The sequence below is a fragment of the Phaseolus vulgaris genome, chromosome 8 (assembly GCF_000499845.2).
Source record: "Phaseolus vulgaris cultivar G19833 chromosome 8, P. vulgaris v2.0, whole genome shotgun sequence".
NCBI lineage: Eukaryota > Viridiplantae > Streptophyta > Magnoliopsida > Fabales > Fabaceae > Phaseolus > Phaseolus vulgaris.
The window spans coordinates 35,297,288-35,316,566 of record NC_023752.2 but is presented as its reverse complement, the minus strand read 5'-3'; the positions used below and the strand labels follow the sequence as shown (position 1 = coordinate 35,316,566).

Sequence of the window (19,279 nt, the reverse complement as noted above, 5' to 3'; positions counted from 1 at the left end):
TCAATATCGAACTCCGATAGCTCCACTGCCCAGCGAACCATCCTTCCAGTGACATCTGGTTTCTGCAATACCTTCTGGATGGGGAGGTCCGTCATTACTACTACTGTAAAACTTTGGAAGTAGTGGCGGAGCCTCCTGGCGGAGAACACCATTGCTAGAGTTGCTTTCTCTAAAGACTGATACGTCTCTGGGCCCTGCAGGGCCTTGCTCACGAAGTATATAGGCTTCTGTACCTGATCCTGATCCTGAACCAGCACAGAGTTGATGGCTCACTCCGTCACTGCGAAGTACAACCGGAGGGGCTCGCCTGTTCGTGGCTTGCATAATACAGGAGGCGTCGCCAGATACTCCTTTAGCTTGAGGAAGGCTGCCTCACACTTTTCTGTCCACACGAAGCGGCTATTCCTTTTCAGGCAATGGAAATACGGGTGGCCCTTATGTCCACCAACAGACATGAACCTCGACAAGGCTGCCATGCGCCTTGTCAGCTGCTGCACTTCCTTCATTGAGGTTGGGCTCCTCATGGCGATGATTGCTGCACACTTATCGGGGTTCGCCTCTATCCCCCGCTCAGTGATCATGAATCCCAGGAACTTACCCGCCTCGACCCCAAAGACCCACTTTTCAGGGTTCAGCTTGAGGCGGTACTTGGCTATGGTGGCAAACAACTGTTCCAGATCAGCTGTGTGCCGCTCCCTCTCCTGCGAGGTCACCACCATATCGTCCACATAGGCTTGCACATTCCTACCCAACATGGTTGCAAGGACTTTATCCATCAACCTCTGGTAGGTGGCGCCCGCGTTCTTCAGCCCAAACGACATCACCTTATAGCAGTAACAATATGTCTTGGTCATGAATGCCGTTTTGACCTTGTTACGGGGATGCATCTTGATCTGATTGTACCCTGAAAACGCATCCAAGAAACTCAGCATCTTGCAACCCGAAGCACTGTCTACCAATGCGTCGATGCTAGGTAAAGGATACGAGTCCTTAGGGCTCGCATTATTCAGGTCCGTGAAGTCCACACACATCCTCTACTTCCCATTTGCCTTCTTCACCAGGACCACATTGGCCAGCCACTCAAGGTACTGGATCTCCCTGATGTGACCGACGCTCAGTAGCTTCTTGGTCTCCTCCTGCACGACGATGCGCCTCTCCTCATTAAACTTTATTCTTTTCTGCCGTACCGGACGAACCTTGGGGTCCATGGTGAGATGATGGCATATAAAATCCGGGTCGATGCCGGGCATGTCCGAGGCGGACCATGCAAAGGCGTCTAGGTGGCGCGAGATGACGGTCGCCACCTGGTCCTGCTCTTCTTGGCTGAGGCGTCGCCCCAAACGAAAGGTTCTGCCACCTATCTGCCTCTTGACCACGTTCTCAATCGGCTCTGGTCGTCTCTCCCGGGCGTCCTCCGGACGGGCTACGCCGCGACCGCCGTCTTCTCTTGCGACGCCACCTACCGACGCCTCCTTCCTGGGCTCCGCCCCAGCGGGCGTCCCCTCCATGGGTTCCACCTCGACAGGCGTCCTGCCCATATGTACGTACCCTTTGAGTGGCGCCTCCGCGGGATCTACCTCCATGAGCGTCTCCCCATGGCCCGGGCGTTTCGTCACCACGAACATGCCCCTGTTTGTTTTTAAGCTATTCTCATAGCACTTTCGGGCCTCCTCCTGATCTGACTTGATCACGATCACCCTGCCACTGAGATCCGGCAACTTCAGCTTCATATGCCGCTTGGAGGCCACTGCCCTTAGCCTATTCAGTGCAGGCCTCCCCAACAAGATGTTGTAGGCTGAATTGGCATTTACAACCAGGTACCTGATGCTCTCGGTACGAGATGCGGTGCCATCTGTAAACGTCGTTCTCAGCTCCAGGTACCCCCGCACCTCAACCTGATCCCCAACGAAGCCATATAAGCACCCTGTATATGGCCTTAGAAAATCAGGGGACAACTGCAGCTTGTTGAACATGGATAGGAACATCACATTCGCGGAGCTTCCCTGGTCCATAAGGACTCTGTGCACTTTCCTACCCGCAGTTACAACTGAAATCACTACGGGGTCGTTGTCGTGGGGGACGACGTTGTGGAGGTCAGCTCTCGTAAAAGTGAGGTCAACGTCCATTAGGTCATTCGCCGCCACCTGCCCAACCACGAACATCACAGAGCGTGCATACCTCTTACGCTGTAACGCCGTGCACCCCCCACCTGAGAATCCACTAGAGGTAGTGTGGATCTCCCCGTGGATGGGCATCTCGTGGGCCTGCTCCTCTACCACTGCTGCCAAGGCTTCTGCTCCTGGTGGCCCTGCTAGGTAGTGCTTAAGAAAGCCAGACTTCACCAACTCGTCCAGCTGATGCGCCAGCGTTAGGCAGTTACTGATGGTGTGCCCAAACGTCTGGTGGAACTCACACCATGTGTCCTTGTGAGGCCCCAGCACCTTATCAGTCTTTCCTGGTGCTCTCAGCCTATCCGCTATGTTTGGGATAACGATTAGGTCCCTCAGCTCTATGACAAAGTCGTGTCGTGTCGGCCTATTCTCCCTGACACGCCCTTTGTCCTGAGGCTTCATCGGCTCATAAGGTCACTTCCTTCCCTAACTCTTCTTGCTCGTCGTGGCCTCGTGCACCCTCAGAGGCAGGGCACGTGACAGTGCTCGCGGGCGTGCTGGTGCAGCGCTGGCACGCTTCTCATTCACCTCCCCCTCAGCTGCGATGTGCGCCACTGCCCGACGCCTAATTTCTGCGAACGTCTTGGGGTGGCTCCTTATGAGCGATTCGCTAAAAGGTCCAAGGCTGATCCCTTTCCTGAACGCATGCTCTATCATCGACTCATCAGTGGTGTTCACCCTCACCACCTGTGCTCCAAACCTGTTAACAAACTCCTTCAGCGTCTCCCCCTGGTACTGCCTTACGTCGAAGAGATCGTAAGAGTTGGGAGGAGGGGCGCGGTTTGCCATATACTATTCCCTGAACAGCTTGGTCAACTGTGCAAACGAAGTGATGTGGCCATCAGGGAGACTGATGAACCACTCCATTGCTGTTCCCACCAAGGTACTCATGAACAGCTTGCACCTGACGACATCAGTACCGCCTACTAGCATCATCTGCGTGTGAAACACAGTGAGGTGAGCTTCAGGATCCTCCGAGCCCGTGAAAACCACCTTCGGGCCCACGAACGTAGTTGGTATGGTTACGTCCATGATCTCCTGTAAGAATGGCATGGGAAACTCCCTGGGAGGCGTAAAGCACTCGCGCTCCCCTGCCTCGCGATTCTCAGTTTGACTACGCAACTCGCGGCGCAGTTCCTCATTCGTTCAGTGCAGTTCTTCGTTCATTGACTGCGAGGATGCCAAATCTATTTGGATTCGCTCCTGCTCAGCTCTAGAGGAAGCCATAGATTCTTGGAGGTTCTGCATCATCTCCATGACCTGTTGCAAGGTCAGGCTCCCTTCTCCCTCGTTTGCAGTTGAACTCTGTCTATTATTCCTCATTCTCGCCGTTTCTTGAAGAATCTTGGACGGTTTCTGTAGATTCTAGAACCTTCTTTGACGGAAACTCAACAAACCTTCAAGATCTGCTGTGAAAACCGAACGAAACCTCAAGAACTTCGGTGAAAACTAAACACAACCGCAAGATCTTCGGCGAAACCTGCCAAGATCTTGCTAACCTTCACAATCCTTACTTCTAACAACCTCGAAACTCAGACCTCTTGCGGCGGGGCAATCGTTTTAGATCGGCCCCCACGGTGGGCGCCAAATGTTCCTGCCAAAAACTGGAGCACCTTCGTGCGTCTCTTCGAACGGTGGAACGCGAGCCTTCGAACTTGCTCCCTCTCCCGTGATGATTTCCTGCAACACAGAGACAAATGGCGCACTCGCGGCCGTTTGCACTCTGACGCTCAAGTTAATAAATGAGGCAGAAAACATCGTGCACCTCCATACCAGAACAAGGCAAGCACCGTGTTCTCGGAAATGCGTAACTGAATTCTCTCATGTTCTCTCTCAAGTTCGCAAGTGCGTGTAGTTTTCCAAAATGGTAGAGTATCTAGAAAAACATACCTTATGTTGTTTCTCTTGTTCCTTATATACCTTTGCCCGCGTTTCTGCCACGTGGCTTCTCTGACTTAAGCTTACTAATGAGCGCACCTCACGACGCTGCATTCTAGACTTAGGAGTATCCCAGCGCGTGCGGTAGCCCTGTTGGAGTGCTGGCGCGCCCAAGGGTGACTGCATGGGAGCCAACTGGTGCACCCGTCTCTGAGTCACTTCCCCTGGGAGTCCCCTGAGTTGCTCACGTATCCTGCATGTAGACGCCCCTCCGGGGCATGGCCTCTTACAGGTCGTATCTGCTCCAGAGGGCATCAGCGGTGGTGCGTTCTGCCGCATTCCTACACCTCATGCGCGAATAAGTCGTGGATTGGGGCTCTTCGTACTGGTACTGAAGGTGTGGCTTTAAATTCACCTTTCTCAACTATGCTCACTTCCCGACATACCGAGGCCCGAGGCCTCCAGGCCTCTACCGTGCCGCCTCCTTCTATGCCGCCCCTCCACGGTCATTTCTACCTGTGGGTATCGGGGGGTGGCACCATCTAGGCCAAAGCACGTTCCCAGGACAACTGGTTGCGCCTTCGAGGTGGGCGACGCCTATGGCAGTCGAGGCCCTACAATGGTCGACGCCCAAAACTGGCGACGCCCGAACCTGGCGACGCCGGAGGCCTGTAAACACCCGAGGTGATCAACATATTGACTTTTCCTCTTGGAGCCCCTGGTGGATCCTACCACATGTTGACTTTGGTCAACGCCCGAAGACGGGTCAGTACAGTTAGCATTTCAATGATTATAAATACGTTTTTGATTCAAACGTTTAGTAGATTTTGATGAAACATAAACTTTTGATACTCTGAGTTGAAATTGATTTGAGGAATACCAAAACTGTTTGTTAAAAGGTTTCTACCAAGTTTTTAGCAAGTTTGTTTTGTGCTTTGTTGTGGCTCAAAGAACTGATCTATATGGGGCTGGTGTATTGTGTTTTACCAGGTGTTTTCTAACTGTGTTTAAGTTCTTGTAATTGTTCATATATTATTCTGTATAACTGTGTAAAATCCTGTAAAGTCAGTGGGATTTTGGCTTGAGGTGGTTGTTGTGTCCAAAGAGGGTAAGTAGGCTTTGTGGGATTCAAAGTCACCTTTTTGTGTGTGATGTTTGTGTAATCTATGATTGATTGCATAGTGAAAACTCAGTGGTTTGACTGAGCACTGGATGTAGCTCTGTGATTGAGTGAACCATTATAATCTATGTGTGTGATTCTCTCTAACTCATCTCTCATTAAACTGTTTCTATTTTTCGCTGTCATAAACAACCAGTTAAATCGCAATTTTAACCGATTGATTTTTTGATTCCAGTTTCTGTTTGACTATTGAATTGGTTTTCTGAGTTTTTTGTTAAAGCTTCATTCTAAGAAAAGCATTTGTGAATTTTTTTTGAAAACAATTCACCTCCCTCTTGTTGTAGCCATCAAACCTAACAATTGGCATCAAGAGCAAGGTTATTGAAAGTTACTCAAGTTTTTGATTTCTGGTTTTTGAAAATCTTTTGATGGTTGATAAAATGCCCTTTGGGGAATGACCCTCAATAAACAAGCCACCTTTGTTTTGTGGAGTTAAGTACCAATTTTGGAAAGTTAGAATGAAGATTTTTATACATTCAACTAACAAAGGCATTTGGGAGTCAATTGAAAATGGTCCTTTTGTACCTCAAGTTAAGAAAGATGATGTTTTAGTTGATAAACCTTCATCTCAATGGACAGAGGCAGAATGTAAGAAAGTTAAGTTTGATTGGATAGCTAAAAATATTATAACATCTGCTCTAAGTTGTGATGAGTTTTTCGGTGTTTCACAATGTAGCTCGATCAAAGAAATGTGGGACATCTTGGAGGTCACACATGAAGGCACAAATGATGCAAAGAGAGCTAGGAAGCATGCTCTGATCCAGGAGTATGAACTCTTCAGAATGCAGAAGGGAGAATCAATATGTGATGTGCAAAAGGGGTTCTCTCACATTGTGAATCACCTTATGAGTCTTGGTAAGAAGTTTGATGAAGAGGAACTCAATATCAAGGTACTAAAGTGTCTTGATAGAACATGGCAACCAAAGGTTACTGCCATTTCAGAATCAAAGGATCTCACTTCAATGACTGTGGCATCTCTTTTCGGCAAACTAAGAGAGCATGAAATAGAGATTCAAAGGCTTGCTATTCAAGAGAGTGAAGACAAGCATAACAAGAGCATAACACTCAAAGCTAGCAAACAACAACATGTTTCCAGTGAAAGCGAAGAGGAAAACATAAGTTTGTTATCAAGAAAATTCAGCAAATTCTTGAGAAAGAAACAAGCTTCTAAAAGGTATGATTCAAAGAAACCTAGTGAATTCAATTCTAATAAGCATACCTGTTATGGTTGTGGTGAACAGGGACATATTAAGTCTGAGTGCCCAAATAATGAAGTCAAAGAAAAAGGAGGCTTCAAAAGGGAGAAAATGGGAAAAGCAAAGCAAGCTTATATAGCATGGGTTGACAATGATGTCTCATCCTTAAGCTCTTCAGATGATGAGAAAGCTAATCTTTGTCTTCTAGCATTAGTAACAAGTAGTGTGGATTCTACCTCGTCATGGAGTTTTTCCATTTTTGATACTTCCCATCTTTTGTTTTCTCAATCATTCAATGAAAATTGTTGAAAACATGTTAGTTTTCCATCATTAAGTGAGAATTCTCTTAGTTCTTCATTAGAAATTTTGGTTCTTATCTTTGAGTTTTCAATTCAAAGTGGTGGATCTTCCTCTACTCACCAATTTCTCTTAGTTGTGGCGTCAACTAAGGTAGATTGGATTTTCTTCATTTTTTATCCTTTTCTCATTTTCTGTTTTGTCAATTATTTAATGGAAATTTTTGGAAACGATCTTGAACGAGGTTAGTATTGAATCAAATACTTTGTCTTAGCCAAGAGCGATTGTGTTCCAAATAATACTCAATGAGTTACCAAGAGTGATTGTCTTCCAAATAATACTCAATGAGTTATAAGGAATGGTTGAGGTCCAAACAATACCCAAGTTTTTAGCCATGAGTGGCTACATGTTCAAATAATACTTGGGTTGTTTTTATCCAAAAGTGGTTGAGGTTCAAAGAACACTACTCATTTGTATCTTCACAAATTAGTTTACTTAGTTAAACTCGATCATGTGGATATGAAACCGAATATACGCTACTTATTATAGATGAACCCGTATAAAAACATCTTAGAGTAATTTTTTCACATCTCTTATCTTCTTAAATTACATGTTAATACCATTCATCTAGCTTTAGAAAATGAGTCTAGCAAAAAAAAAGCTTGAAAACTTTTAAACATTATGTTTGGCAAAGTTTACATGTACGTTTGTGATGGAAACCATCCAGCCACACACAATACCCATATTAATGAAGAAGAAGAAGCATTGGATTTGAGGATAAATCCTTTTCAAGAGAGAGGGGATGATGGCAGAGGCCCAAGTCCAAGTTCAAGCTTCAGCTCAAGCCCAATATATAGAAGATCTGGGCCAACTAAGCATCACTGGATGTCTCTTGTTGTAATTATTGTTCTTGCCGATTGACTCGAAATGCCTTCGTGCGCCTACATCACTCTTTCGTCCAGAATCTTTGCGTTTACACGTGCCGTTCCTGCGATGAATGCCTGAAAACACAAAGACAAAGGCGCCTAGAGGCCGTTTGCACTCCGACGCTCAAGTCAATACTAGGGTTAGGAAACACCAAACTGTATAACTGTCACTGTGTGTTAAGCGGCGCAAAGGAATAGCGTACCTTGCTAAGTTTGTTACCTTACTATTTATAGATTGAAACTAGGGTTTTCTCTTTACCCGAAATGGGCCTTTCTGACGGAGCAGGCTCAACATTGTTGTTACCCTGCTCTTAGGATAACCTAGCGCGTGGGGTCCCTAACTGAAGTGCAACCTCTGACGGGGTGACCACCTGGGTACCTCCTCGTGCACCTGATCTCTGTGGTCTCCTGCCTCTTGGAGTGCCCTAGCTGTTCACGTGCCATGCATGCGGCTCATCCCTTGAACACGACCCTCACAGGTCATATTTTTCCAGTGGCTCTACACTTGTGTTACGCCTGAACGCGTCATCCACTCTACACGCATGGACCCTCGTGACCTAGGCTTCTCCCTCACTGATAACTGGTGTGTGGTCTGGGATCCACCTCTCGGGGGTCCATCTCTACTGTTCGAGTTCCCGATGTCCGACCTCTCCACACTGTCTAGTGGCACGTCGGTACATCCTGATGACCGATGTATGACCACTCTTTGGTTCCTTGGCGCACGTGCTTTGCGAGTGGCACCAACATCACCAGTGGTCAATGACGCCCAAGGATTGGTCGGTACACAAGCCCCCCAGTCTCAAGCTGTAACTCGTTTAGCAAAGAGACTAAGTCCTTGCCCTGGGTGACCTACGTGGCTCTATGTGGCAGGACGTGAATACTGCACCAAAGTGACATCTTTCTGGGTCTGTCTTATCTGCACACACGTGTTTTGATCAACGACTAGGGCTGAACATCGCTTACGCTTCTTTGTTTTCTTTAAACGTTCGAAAACACACACGTCCAATCACTGTTCCATCATTCTCTGAAACTCTTTATTGCTTCGTCTTCTTCCTTGAGCATTCTCGCGTTTCCCCTACACATTCCAACATCTTCTTGCTATCTGATCAAAGGTATAAACTTTGACTATTGTTCTCACTCATTTATTGATTCTGTTGTTAGATAACTGCCTGAGCTGTTTAATCTTTGCATTTCAATTGCCCTCTGTTCCTTTTTTCCAGGTTTCCTTCGAGTTAGGGTTCAAGAAACCCTGGACTCTCGAGGAACTAATTCTTGTTATCGTAATGTCGTGATTGCGCACTCTACCCCCGTGCATTCGCATGTTTTATCCTTGTGTTTCCGATTCTCTCGTATTCTAAAATTTGCACGCAGGTATGGTTCTGAGTGAAGAGAAACGGGGCAAACTGACTGGTATCCTGACTCGCCTCCGAGGGATGTCCAGGGGTATGGGTACCTCTAGCCCCCATGCCCTTGCTTCTACCACTGTTGCGTCCTCGCCTACTCCTTCCACTCCTGCAGTCGTGGTCCCTCTTGCAGCCGCCCAATCGTCTCCCGCTCCTTACGAGGGTAAGGTGGTAGAGATCAAATCAGACGAGAACTCTGCCGAAGGGCCAATCTCTAAGAGGCTCAGGCCTACGCCGACGATGGCCTTCCATTCCTCTTCTACCGATTGCTCAGTTTCGTCCCTTGATCATACGGCCAATGTTCCCCTATTTCCTGACCTTGGTGGGACGAGTGCTTATGTGACTCCTCTTGCCCTTGAGTTGCCCCTTGTCCTTCAGCACGCCCTTAAAGGCTTCCAACTAGGGGTGACTGTGGACTCGAACGAGGCCGCTGCGAGGGAAAGACCGGGCTTCAATTTTGGGGCTCTTCTTTCTCAGTCCAACGCTCTCCTAACTAGGCCTGAACCGAGGGTGGCGCTAGTAGAGGCCAAGACTAAAGAAGAAACGTCCCTGCTGGCTCGTTCGTTTGCTTCCCAGGAGACTGCACTGAAATAGAAGTTGGCTTGCCTTCTCCGTTCTGAGAAAGATCTTTCTAAACAACTTCGCGCCAAATGCTGAGAGGTTGCCAGACTGGAGGCAAGAATCCTGCCCTTGCGAATCTGAGTCTTCGAACTAGACGAGGCTGCTGAGGTGTCCAAATCCAAGATTGCAGGGCTTGAAAGAAGGTCCATTAGTCGCGAAGTGTAGCTGGGTCAAGTGGAGGCCGAACTCCTTCAACAAGCTAAGAGGTTTGAAGAAACCGTAGCTGAGCTGACCGGGGATATTGTTGATGCCTATGACGTGGGTTTCGAGGATGCCCTTGCTCTGGTTGTCTGCGTGCATCCTGAGATGGACACTACGCCTTTCGCGGTATCAAACCGTGTCGCAAACGGGCAAATCGTTCCCAGGGTGCTTTCTTAACTTGTATTTGGTTGTTAGATAAACAATTTATTATCTGCTCAAAACTTTACTTTCTCGAACATATAGTTGTTTTCCTTTCCTTAAATCGAAAACTGCTCTTTAACTTGCTCAACGGCTAACTCGGGGTGCCTGGCACCAAGACGTTTCTTCTAGCGTTCTATGATATGCTCCCCTCATCTTGAGGAGAGGTTTTTAATTTTGAACTAGGTCGTTCCTCCTTGACGCTCTTGCTCATAAGGAGAGGGTTCTTTACGAACCTACTTCTCTACTTTCGAGGCTTCTAATCGCAAGGGGAACAAACCATCAACTGACCTCGGCTTCGCTCAAGGGCGCGAAGGATTTATCTGGTGAATTATTTTGTTTAACCTTTGCGTTTCACTCAAGAGGGGAGGTGTTCTCTCGCGAACCTACCTCTCCGCCCATAAGACTTCTAACGCAAGGAAACAAGTTTTAACTGACCTCGGCTTCGCTCAATAGGTGAGGAGGATTTATCTCACGAACTATTTCGTTTAACCCTGGCGTTTTCACTCAAAAGGGGAGGTGTTCTCTTTCGAACCTACCTCTCTGCCCATAAGACTTCTAACGCAAGGAAAACAGGTTTTTAACTGACCTCGGCTTCGCTCAAAGGCGCGTCGAATTTATCTCGCGTACTATTTCGTTTAACCTTGGCGTTTTCACTCAAGAGGGAAGGTGTTCTCTCGCGAACCTACCTCTCCATCCATGAAACTTCTAACGCAAGGAAAATAGGTTTTTAATTGAATTGTACATAACTCGAGAAAATATTTCAATCGAAATTTATTTGGTGACCTCGTTAAAAAACCCTTATAAGGGAAAAAGAGTGTCCCCTAGTACCATGTACAACTTTACTGCTTAACTGAAATAAAACTTGAAGTCGGCCGCATTCTGTGTGCGAGGAATCGGACCTTGCTTCATCGTCTCAAGTATGCACACCTTGTTCCCGAGGACCTCTGTTACTCTGAAAGACACAGTCCATACGGGGGAGACCTGACGTGAAACCAATGGGGCTACCTTCTCCGGTACCTGGTGTCTTTTCTCAGGTCCTTGGCATACTCTGCCCACCATGTGTATGAATTTTTGAAACTAGTCCTGCTTCTGCACAAGGACCGTACTGATTGCCTGATCGATCATCACTGGATACAAACTAAATGATGTGTTTGGCTGTGGTTTTAACAGGATTATGCCTCTTTACCCTCTTGGTAAGGGAGGCTGCCCCCTCCTCCAATTGGTGCAAATTCAGACAAGACAAACATGCGCCTTTCTGGGTTTGTCTCCATACCACACTCAATGAGCAAGGAACCCAGAAACTGTTAGAATGTTTGGCTTTAAACTAGAGGGGGGGTGAATGGTTTAAAGGGGGTTTTTGCAAACTTTTAAGATAGAATGAAATTCTTTGCAAGAAACCAGATTTAGGAATTCAGTTTGCCAAGAACAAAGCTCAAAACAGAAAAGCAACAGAAAAACAATCGGCTGTTTCTACCAGTAATGTAACAACAACTGAAATTAAAGAGTTTAAGGAAGAGAGAATTGCACAAACAGTTTATACTGGTTCACTATTAACCCAAGAGCTACATCCAGTTTCCCAGAAGCCACTGGGGAATCCACTAGGTAATCAAATCCAGATTACATACACACACCACAAAAGAAGTGACCTTGATCCCCTCAAGACACACACTTCCTTTGGCTCAGCACATACACCACCAAGAATGTTGATCATGACAACCTCAAGAGCACACAACCCTTCTTGGCTTTACAACACCAGAATGTATACAAATCTCAAAGAGAATTACACTGTTAGAGAATCAACTGAAATCAATACAGAGTAATACTATTCCACTTCTCTCTTGAATAACCAAAGCTCAAGTTCAAACTCAAATGCTTTCAAAACTCTTTTAAAAACTCAAATATGTTTTTCTTTCTTGTTGTTTGTTATAAAACATTAACAAACTATTTATCTTATTCAAATCTTGGTCAAAGCATTTGAAGCAGGAGCGTATTCAGTTATGAAAGCAATTAAAGCTCTTTTAACCAACAAAATTGTTTTCTGTTAGGATTCCAAACAAACAATCGGTTGAAATAGTGAATCAATCGGTTGTTTGGGTTTGACAGCAAGTCAACCATCCAAAACAGTTTTCAAACTTTTTCAAAAACACCTAAGTATAAAACAATCGGTTGTTTCGACAAAACAACAGGTTGTTTTTCACTTAGTTTGAAAAACACTTTAATCTTAAAAGATTTAAAAATACCTAAGCTTTAGATTCAACAAAGAGTGGATTACAAATATAATCTACCCTAGATCCTATTCTAAAGCACCTCAGCAACAACAAGCACATCCAGCCTTCCATCAAACACAAAGGATTTGGATTCTTCAAAGCTTGAATACAATTGATTCAACAAAAACTTCCCTGATTCTATCTCGAACATATACTTCTCGGGGTCCGATTTCAGTTTGCACTCGACTATCTTTTTCACCAGACTTTACGTCGTTTGACCAGGGGTATTGCTCAGCTTGGAGACCTTTCCTCCAGTCTCTCTTTCCCCAAGGTTGCCAAACGGATCAGATCTGATCTCCCGGGCTATCTTCCTGCGAGCAATTTCTGCTATGGTCCTGGCGGGTTCGGCGCGACTGACCTCGGGCGAGGGGACCTCCTCTGTGTATAGTGGTCCAATAGTGACCATAGATACCCCTCTCCTTGTTTTGAGGTTGTTCTCGTAGCATCTCTTGGCCTCCTTCTGATCTGATTTGATGGTAATCACCTTTCCTGTCAAGTTTGGTAGCTTCATCTTCATGTGCCTTGTCGACGGTACCGCCCCCAACCTATTCAGTGTAGGTCTACCCAACATGTTATAAGCAGAGGAGGCATTGACGACAAGGTACCTGATGCTCTCCGTACGAGACACGGTGCCATCCGTGAAGGTGGTCCTCAATTCTAAGTATCCACGTACCTCCACCTGGTCTCCTGTGAAACCGTACAAACAGCCGCCATAGGGCCTCAACATGTCGGGGGATAGTTGCAGTTTGTTGAAAGTCGTCCAGAACATTACGTCTACCGAGCTTCCCTGATCTACTAACACACGGTGCACCTTCCTTCCTGCGGTTACCGCTAAGATCACCACTGGGTCGTTGTCATAGGGGACAACGTCCTCAAGGTCGACCTTGGTGAAGACCAAGTCGAAGGCGTCGTCGGTCCTTTGTGCTTCTACCGGCATCATCGTTCATGCGTATCTCCTCCGCTGAGAAGCAGTACAACCTTATCCCGAGAATCCTCCTGCGATGGTGTGAACCTCACCGTGCACGGGGACTTCGTGCCTCGGGCCACCCCCTGTTGTCGCCATGTCCTCGGTCCCCTGTTTTTCTTGCAAATAATCCCATAGGAGACCGTTCTTCACCAACTCATCTAGCTGGTGTCCCAACGCTAAGCAATTGCGTATGGGATGGGTGAATGCTTGGTGGAACTCACACCAGGCGTTCTTGTTGGGGCCGAGCCTCTTGTCGGTCTTGGGAGGTACCTTCAGCCTTTCAGCTACGTTTGGGATAGCGATGAGGTCCTTTAATTCTACCACGAAGTCGTGCCTTGGTGGCACGTTCTCCTTCTCGCGTCCCTTAGCATGAGGCTTCCTTGGTTGATAGGGTTGCTGCTTCACGGGGGTCTTCATCTCTGTCGTTGCCTCGTGCACCCTTAGGGTTTGAGGGTCACCTATCGCGCGCGGACGCATGGGAATCACGCACGTGCACTTCTCGCTAACTTCTTCCTCCGCTGCAATATGAGCCACTGCGCTGCGCCTTATCTCGGTGAAGGTCTTAGGGTGGTTTCAGATGAGCGACTCGCTGAAGGGTCTCGGCACAATGCCCTTCCTGAATGCGTGCACCATCATCCTTTCGTCTTTGAGGTTCAACCTCACCACCTATGCTCCAAAGTGGAGGAATTCCTACAAAGACTCTCCTTGGTATTGGCTTACATCAAAGAGATCTTAAGAGACAGATGGGGGAGCCTGATTCGTGATGAATTGTGCCCTGAATAGCTTTGTAAGTTGTGGGAACGACATTACATGGCTATCAGGGAGGCTGATGAACCAGTCCATCGTTGTTCCTGCCAGGGTGCTCATGAACAACTTGCATCTCACCGCATCGGACCCACCAAGCAACATCATCTGTGTATGAAAAGCTGTGAGGTGAGCCTCCGGGTCCTCTGTCCTAGTGAAGGTCACCTTGAGCCCTACGAGTGTGGCTGGTATCACAACATCCACGATTTCTTGCGAGAACGGCGTTGGGAACTCCCTAGGCGGTGTCATAGGTTCCTGATCTGCACCCTCACGCTCACCTGCGCGGGTTTGCAAATCTCAGCGCAGTTCCTCGTTCGAACGACGCAGTTCTTTGCTCGTTGCTTGCAACGCTACCAAGTCAGCTTGGATGCGTTCTTGGTTTGCTCTCGACGCGGCCATCTCGTCCTGAAGGGCTCGCATCGTCCCCTTAGCCTGTTGTAGGGTGAGGCCTAAACCCCCGGTGGTGCAACAGGTCCCTGCCTTGTACTTCTCATCTCCTCGATCTTCCTGGTTCTTGCTGGTGGGACAATGTTTTGTATCGTGCCTCACGGCGGGCACCAAATGTTCCTGCCGGTTGACTCGAAATGCCTTCGTGCGCCTACATCATTCTTTCGTCCAAAATCTTTGCGTTTACACGTGTCGTTCCTGCGATGAATGCCTGAAAACACAAAGACAAAGGGCGTCCTAGAGGTCATTTGCACTCCGACGCTCAAGTCAGTACTAGGGCTAGGAAACACCAAACTGTATAACTTGTTGAATCAGGTGTGTTCAAGCTTTGAAGAATCCAAACCCTTGAAGGTTGATGAAAGGCTGGATGTGTTTGTTGTTGCTGAGTTGTCTTTAGATAGGATCTGGGATAGATTTTATGTGTAAATCCACTCTTGATTAAATCCAAAGCACAAGCATTCTCAAAACTTTTAATTGAAAAGTGTTTTTCAAACTAAGTGAAAAACAACCTGTTGTTTTGTTGAAACAACCGATTGTTTTATACTTAGGTGTTTTTAGAAAGGTTGAAAAATGTTTTTGATGGTTGACTTGCTGTCAAACCAAAACAACTAATTGATTCGTGAAAACAACCGATTATTTGTTTTGGGACCTTAACAAAAAACTGTTTTGTGCTTTGACTAAGCATTAAATGATTTTATAACTGAATACGCTCCAGTTTTAAATGCTTTGACCGGTCTTTAAATGCAATAAATAGTTTGTTCAGATTTTGTAACAAACAACTAAGTTTTAATCAAAGAAAAATAGATTTGAGTTTTTCACTGATTTTTCTTTTGAAAGAGTTAGAGATTGCTTGGATCAAAGAGAGTGTGATATAGGATTTCCATCTTGTATTGATTTCAGATCTTTTCTGTAACAAGTGTAATCCTTTGTACCTTTGAATAAACTCTGTGTGTGTAGCTGAGAAGTGCTGTGTGTTCTTGAGGTTGTCAAGATCAGTATTCTTAGTGGTGTTGTGCTGAGCCAAAGGAAGTGTGTGTCTTAAGGGAATTAAGGTCACTTCTTTGGTGGTGTTGTAAGTAATTTAGGGTTGATTGCTTAGTGGATTCCCCAGTGGTTTCTGGGAAGACTGGATGTAGCTCTTGGTTAAGAGTGAACCAGTATAAACCTCTGTGTTCACTCTCTTTATCCTTAAACTCTTTAATTTTAGTTTTACATTTGTGAACTGGTATAAAGAACCGATTGTTTCTGCGAAACAACCGATTGTTTTTCTGGTGATGTGCTTAATTGCTTTGTGTTTTGGCAAACTGATTTCTTAATCAAGTATTTCTTGAAGTAATTTCATTCTAGACTTAAAAGTTTGCGAAAATCCTCTTTAAACCATTCACCCCCCTCTAGTTTAAAACCATACATTCTAACAATTGGCATCAAGAGCTTGGTACTTGAAAGATAATTAAGTTTGATCCAAAAATCTTTTTCTATGGCTGGAAAACTATCTTTTGAGGAAGGTGCTTCAATCTACAAACCACCTTTATTCTGTGGATTGAATTACAAGTATTGGGAGGTTAGAATGAAAATCTTTGTAGAATCTATTGATCAAGGAATTTGGGATTCAATCGAGAATGGTCCTTTCATTCCAAAGCTTAAAAAGAATGGTTCTTTTATTGCAAAACCTTGGTCCCAATGGACCAATGAAGAATGTAAGATGGCCAAGCTTGATTGTACTGCTAAAAAACATAATAGCTTTTGCACTAGATACTAATGAGTTTTTAAGGATATAAAAATGCAAAACTGCAAAAGAGATGTGGGACACACTCAAAGCAACTCATGGGAACATCAATGAATCAAAGGAAGTAAGGTCAAGAAGTCAAGCACGAAGGAAAAGAAGGCAAAACAGAAAAAGCCTCAACCTCTGCTTCATGGTCAAAAAGGAAGATGACTCAAGTAGTGTAAGTTCTTCCAACTCCTCAAATTCTGAAAATTACAGTCAATTGCTTCCAGCCTTTCAAGAAACACATGAAGAAGTTAACCGATTGGCCCTCTTGAACAACCAGTTAAAGGGAATGAATAGCTGGTTTGAAAACAGAGTCAAAACACTGGAAGAGAAATTGGAAAATTCAAAAACAGATTTTGAAAACCTTGAAATAGTTTACAAAAACTCCTCTTGCAAGTGTGATACTCTTGTTTGTGAAAATTGCGAAAATCTTGAAAAGAAAGTCCATTATTTTGTTAAAACTGTGGACAAGCTTTCTAAAGGTCAATCCAACTTTGAGAATGTCTTGGCATCTCAAAATTGTGTTTTTGGAAAAGCTGGATTGGTTTTTAACCCACAGAACAAGCAAGATAGATTTTCAAAGTCATTTTCAAAATTGCCAGAAAAACAACTGATTGGACCATCGAAACAACCGGTTGTTACATGCTTTTACTGCATGAAAAGAGGCCATTCTGTCAGATTCTGTAAAATCAGAAAATATGTTGTTCCTAGGGGCTTTATGAAGTGGATTCCCAAGTGTAGTAAAGATTCAAATGATGAATGTAAACCAAATGGACCCACATTCATAAGGGGACCAAATCTTTGTACTTGAAAATCTTCTTTGTAGGAAAACTTGGAGGAAAGCATGCAACAATGGTACTTGGACAGTGGGTGCTCCAAGCACATGACTGGGGACAAATCAAATTTTTTGAGCATCTCCTTTAAGCAAGAAGGGCACGTTACCTATGGGGACAACAACAAGGGGAGGATTCTTGGGGGAGGATCCATAGGAGACAAAGATATCTTGGTCATTCATGATGTTCTCTATGTAGAAGGATTAAAACACAATCTGCTTAGCATTAGTCAATTGTGTGACAAGGGATATCAGGTTATCTTCAAAACAAACACATGTGAAATCTGTCTCCCCGACACTAAAGAGGTAATGTTGATAGGTAAGAGAATCAATAATGTTTATCTTCTAGATATCTCTTCACCATGTTCAATTGGTTGTCTTCTATCCAAGCATGATGAGTCTTGGCTTTGGCATAGAAGAATTGCCCACATTCACATGAATCACTTGAACAAGCTAATTTCAAGAGATCTTGTGATTGGGCTACCAAAGCTCAAGTTTGAGAAGGATCATATTTGTGAAGTTTGCCAAAAGGGGAAACAAGTGAAAAATTCTTTTAAAACAAAAAATGTTGTTTCTTCTTTAAAACCTCTTGAGCTATTTCACATGGATCTTTTTGGACCTTCAAGAACCATGAGCCTTGGTGGAAACTACTATGCTCTTGTTGTTGTGGATGATTTTTCTAGGTTCACTTGGACTCTCTTGTTGGAATCAAAAAGTGATGCCTTTTCTGGATTCAAGAAGCTTGCAAGAAGATTGCAAAATACAAAGAACAACAACATAGGCTCAATAAGAAGTGATCATGGAGGAGAATTCCAAAATGAAAAGTTCAGCAAGTTCTGTGAAAAGATGGGAATTCTGCATAATTTCTCTGCTCCAAGAACTCCACAACAGAATGGTGTGGTGGAGAGGAAGAAAAGGTCCCTTGAAGAGCTAGCTAGAATAATGCTAAGTGAATCTTCTCTTCCTAAGTATTTTTGGGCTGATGCAGTTAGCACTTCTTGTTATGTGATGAATAGAGTGCTAATTAGGCCAATTCTGAAGAAGACTCCTTATGAACTCTTCAATGGAAGGAAGCCAAACATCAATCATCTCAGAGTTTTTGGTTGCAGCTGTTTTGTTCTCAACTATGGAAAGGAAAACCTAGGGAAGTTTGATGAAAAAGTTGATATTGGTATCTTCGTAGACTATTCTTTAACAAGTCATGCATACAACATCTACAACAAGAGGCTAATGATTGTAGAAGAGTCTGTTCATGTTGTCTTCGATGAGGTGGATCGCAAAAGCATTCAAATCCCAAAGACTAGTGCTGAAGAGGATGAGCAGAACATCAGTTTGGAGAAGCAGGACATCAGTGCAGAAAAACAACCGGTTGATTCCTCGAAACAACCGATTGAAATTCTACAAAAGAGTGAGTTGCCCAAAGAGTAGAGGATTCCTAGAGATCTGTCAGTGGAAAACATCATTGGGCAGATAAAGGAAGGTGTCTCAACACATAGCTCCATCTCAAACTTCTGCAGGCACACTGCTTTTGTCTCTCAAATTGAACCAAAGTCAATTGATGAAGCTCTCGAGGATGAAAAATGGGTGGAAGCTATGCATGAAGAGCTGAATCAGTTTGCAAGGAATGAGGTATGGTTTCTTGTCCCTAAAATAGCTAAGATGAACATAATAGGTTTGAAGTGGGTATTCAGAAACAAACTGGATGAGGATGGTGTGATCACAAGGAAAAAAGCAAGGCTAGTTGCCAAAGGCTACAATCAAGAGGGCATTGATTATAGTGAAACCTTTGGTCCTGTTGCAAGATTGGAGGCTGTGAGGTTACTGTTGGCTTTTGCATGTATGAGTGGTTTTAAAATCTTCCAAATGGATGTCAAGAGTGCCTTTTTGAATGGCTACATCAATGAGGAAGTGTATGTGGATCAACCACCGGGCTTTGAAGATCATCAACATCCCAATCATGTCTTCAAGCTGAAAAAGGTTTTGTATGTGTTGAAGCAAGCTCCAAGGAAGTGGTATGAAAGGCTTACCAACTTCCTGCTGTCTCACGACTATGAAAGGGGAATGATTGACAAGACTCTCTTCATCAGAAAGTCAAATTCTAAAATTATCCTTGTGCA

At 45.0% G+C, this 19,279-nt stretch overlaps 1 protein-coding gene across 1 annotated transcript; it reads left to right on the top strand.

Moving 5' to 3' along the window:
• The first annotated feature begins 5,687 nt into the window (after positions 1–5,687).
• LOC137825016 (uncharacterized) lies at positions 5,688–6,734 on the top strand. The gene has a single exon (XM_068630688.1). The coding sequence runs from the start codon at positions 5,688–5,690 to the stop codon at positions 6,732–6,734; it is 1,047 nt and encodes a 348-aa protein (XP_068486789.1).
• Positions 6,735–19,279: the final 12,545 nt, after the last annotated feature.

Excerpts from the sequence above, each read along its gene's own strand:
- LOC137825016 (XM_068630688.1), top strand. The coding sequence starts at position 5,688 with ATGAAGATTTTTATACATTCAACTAACAAAGGCATTTGGGAGTCAATT.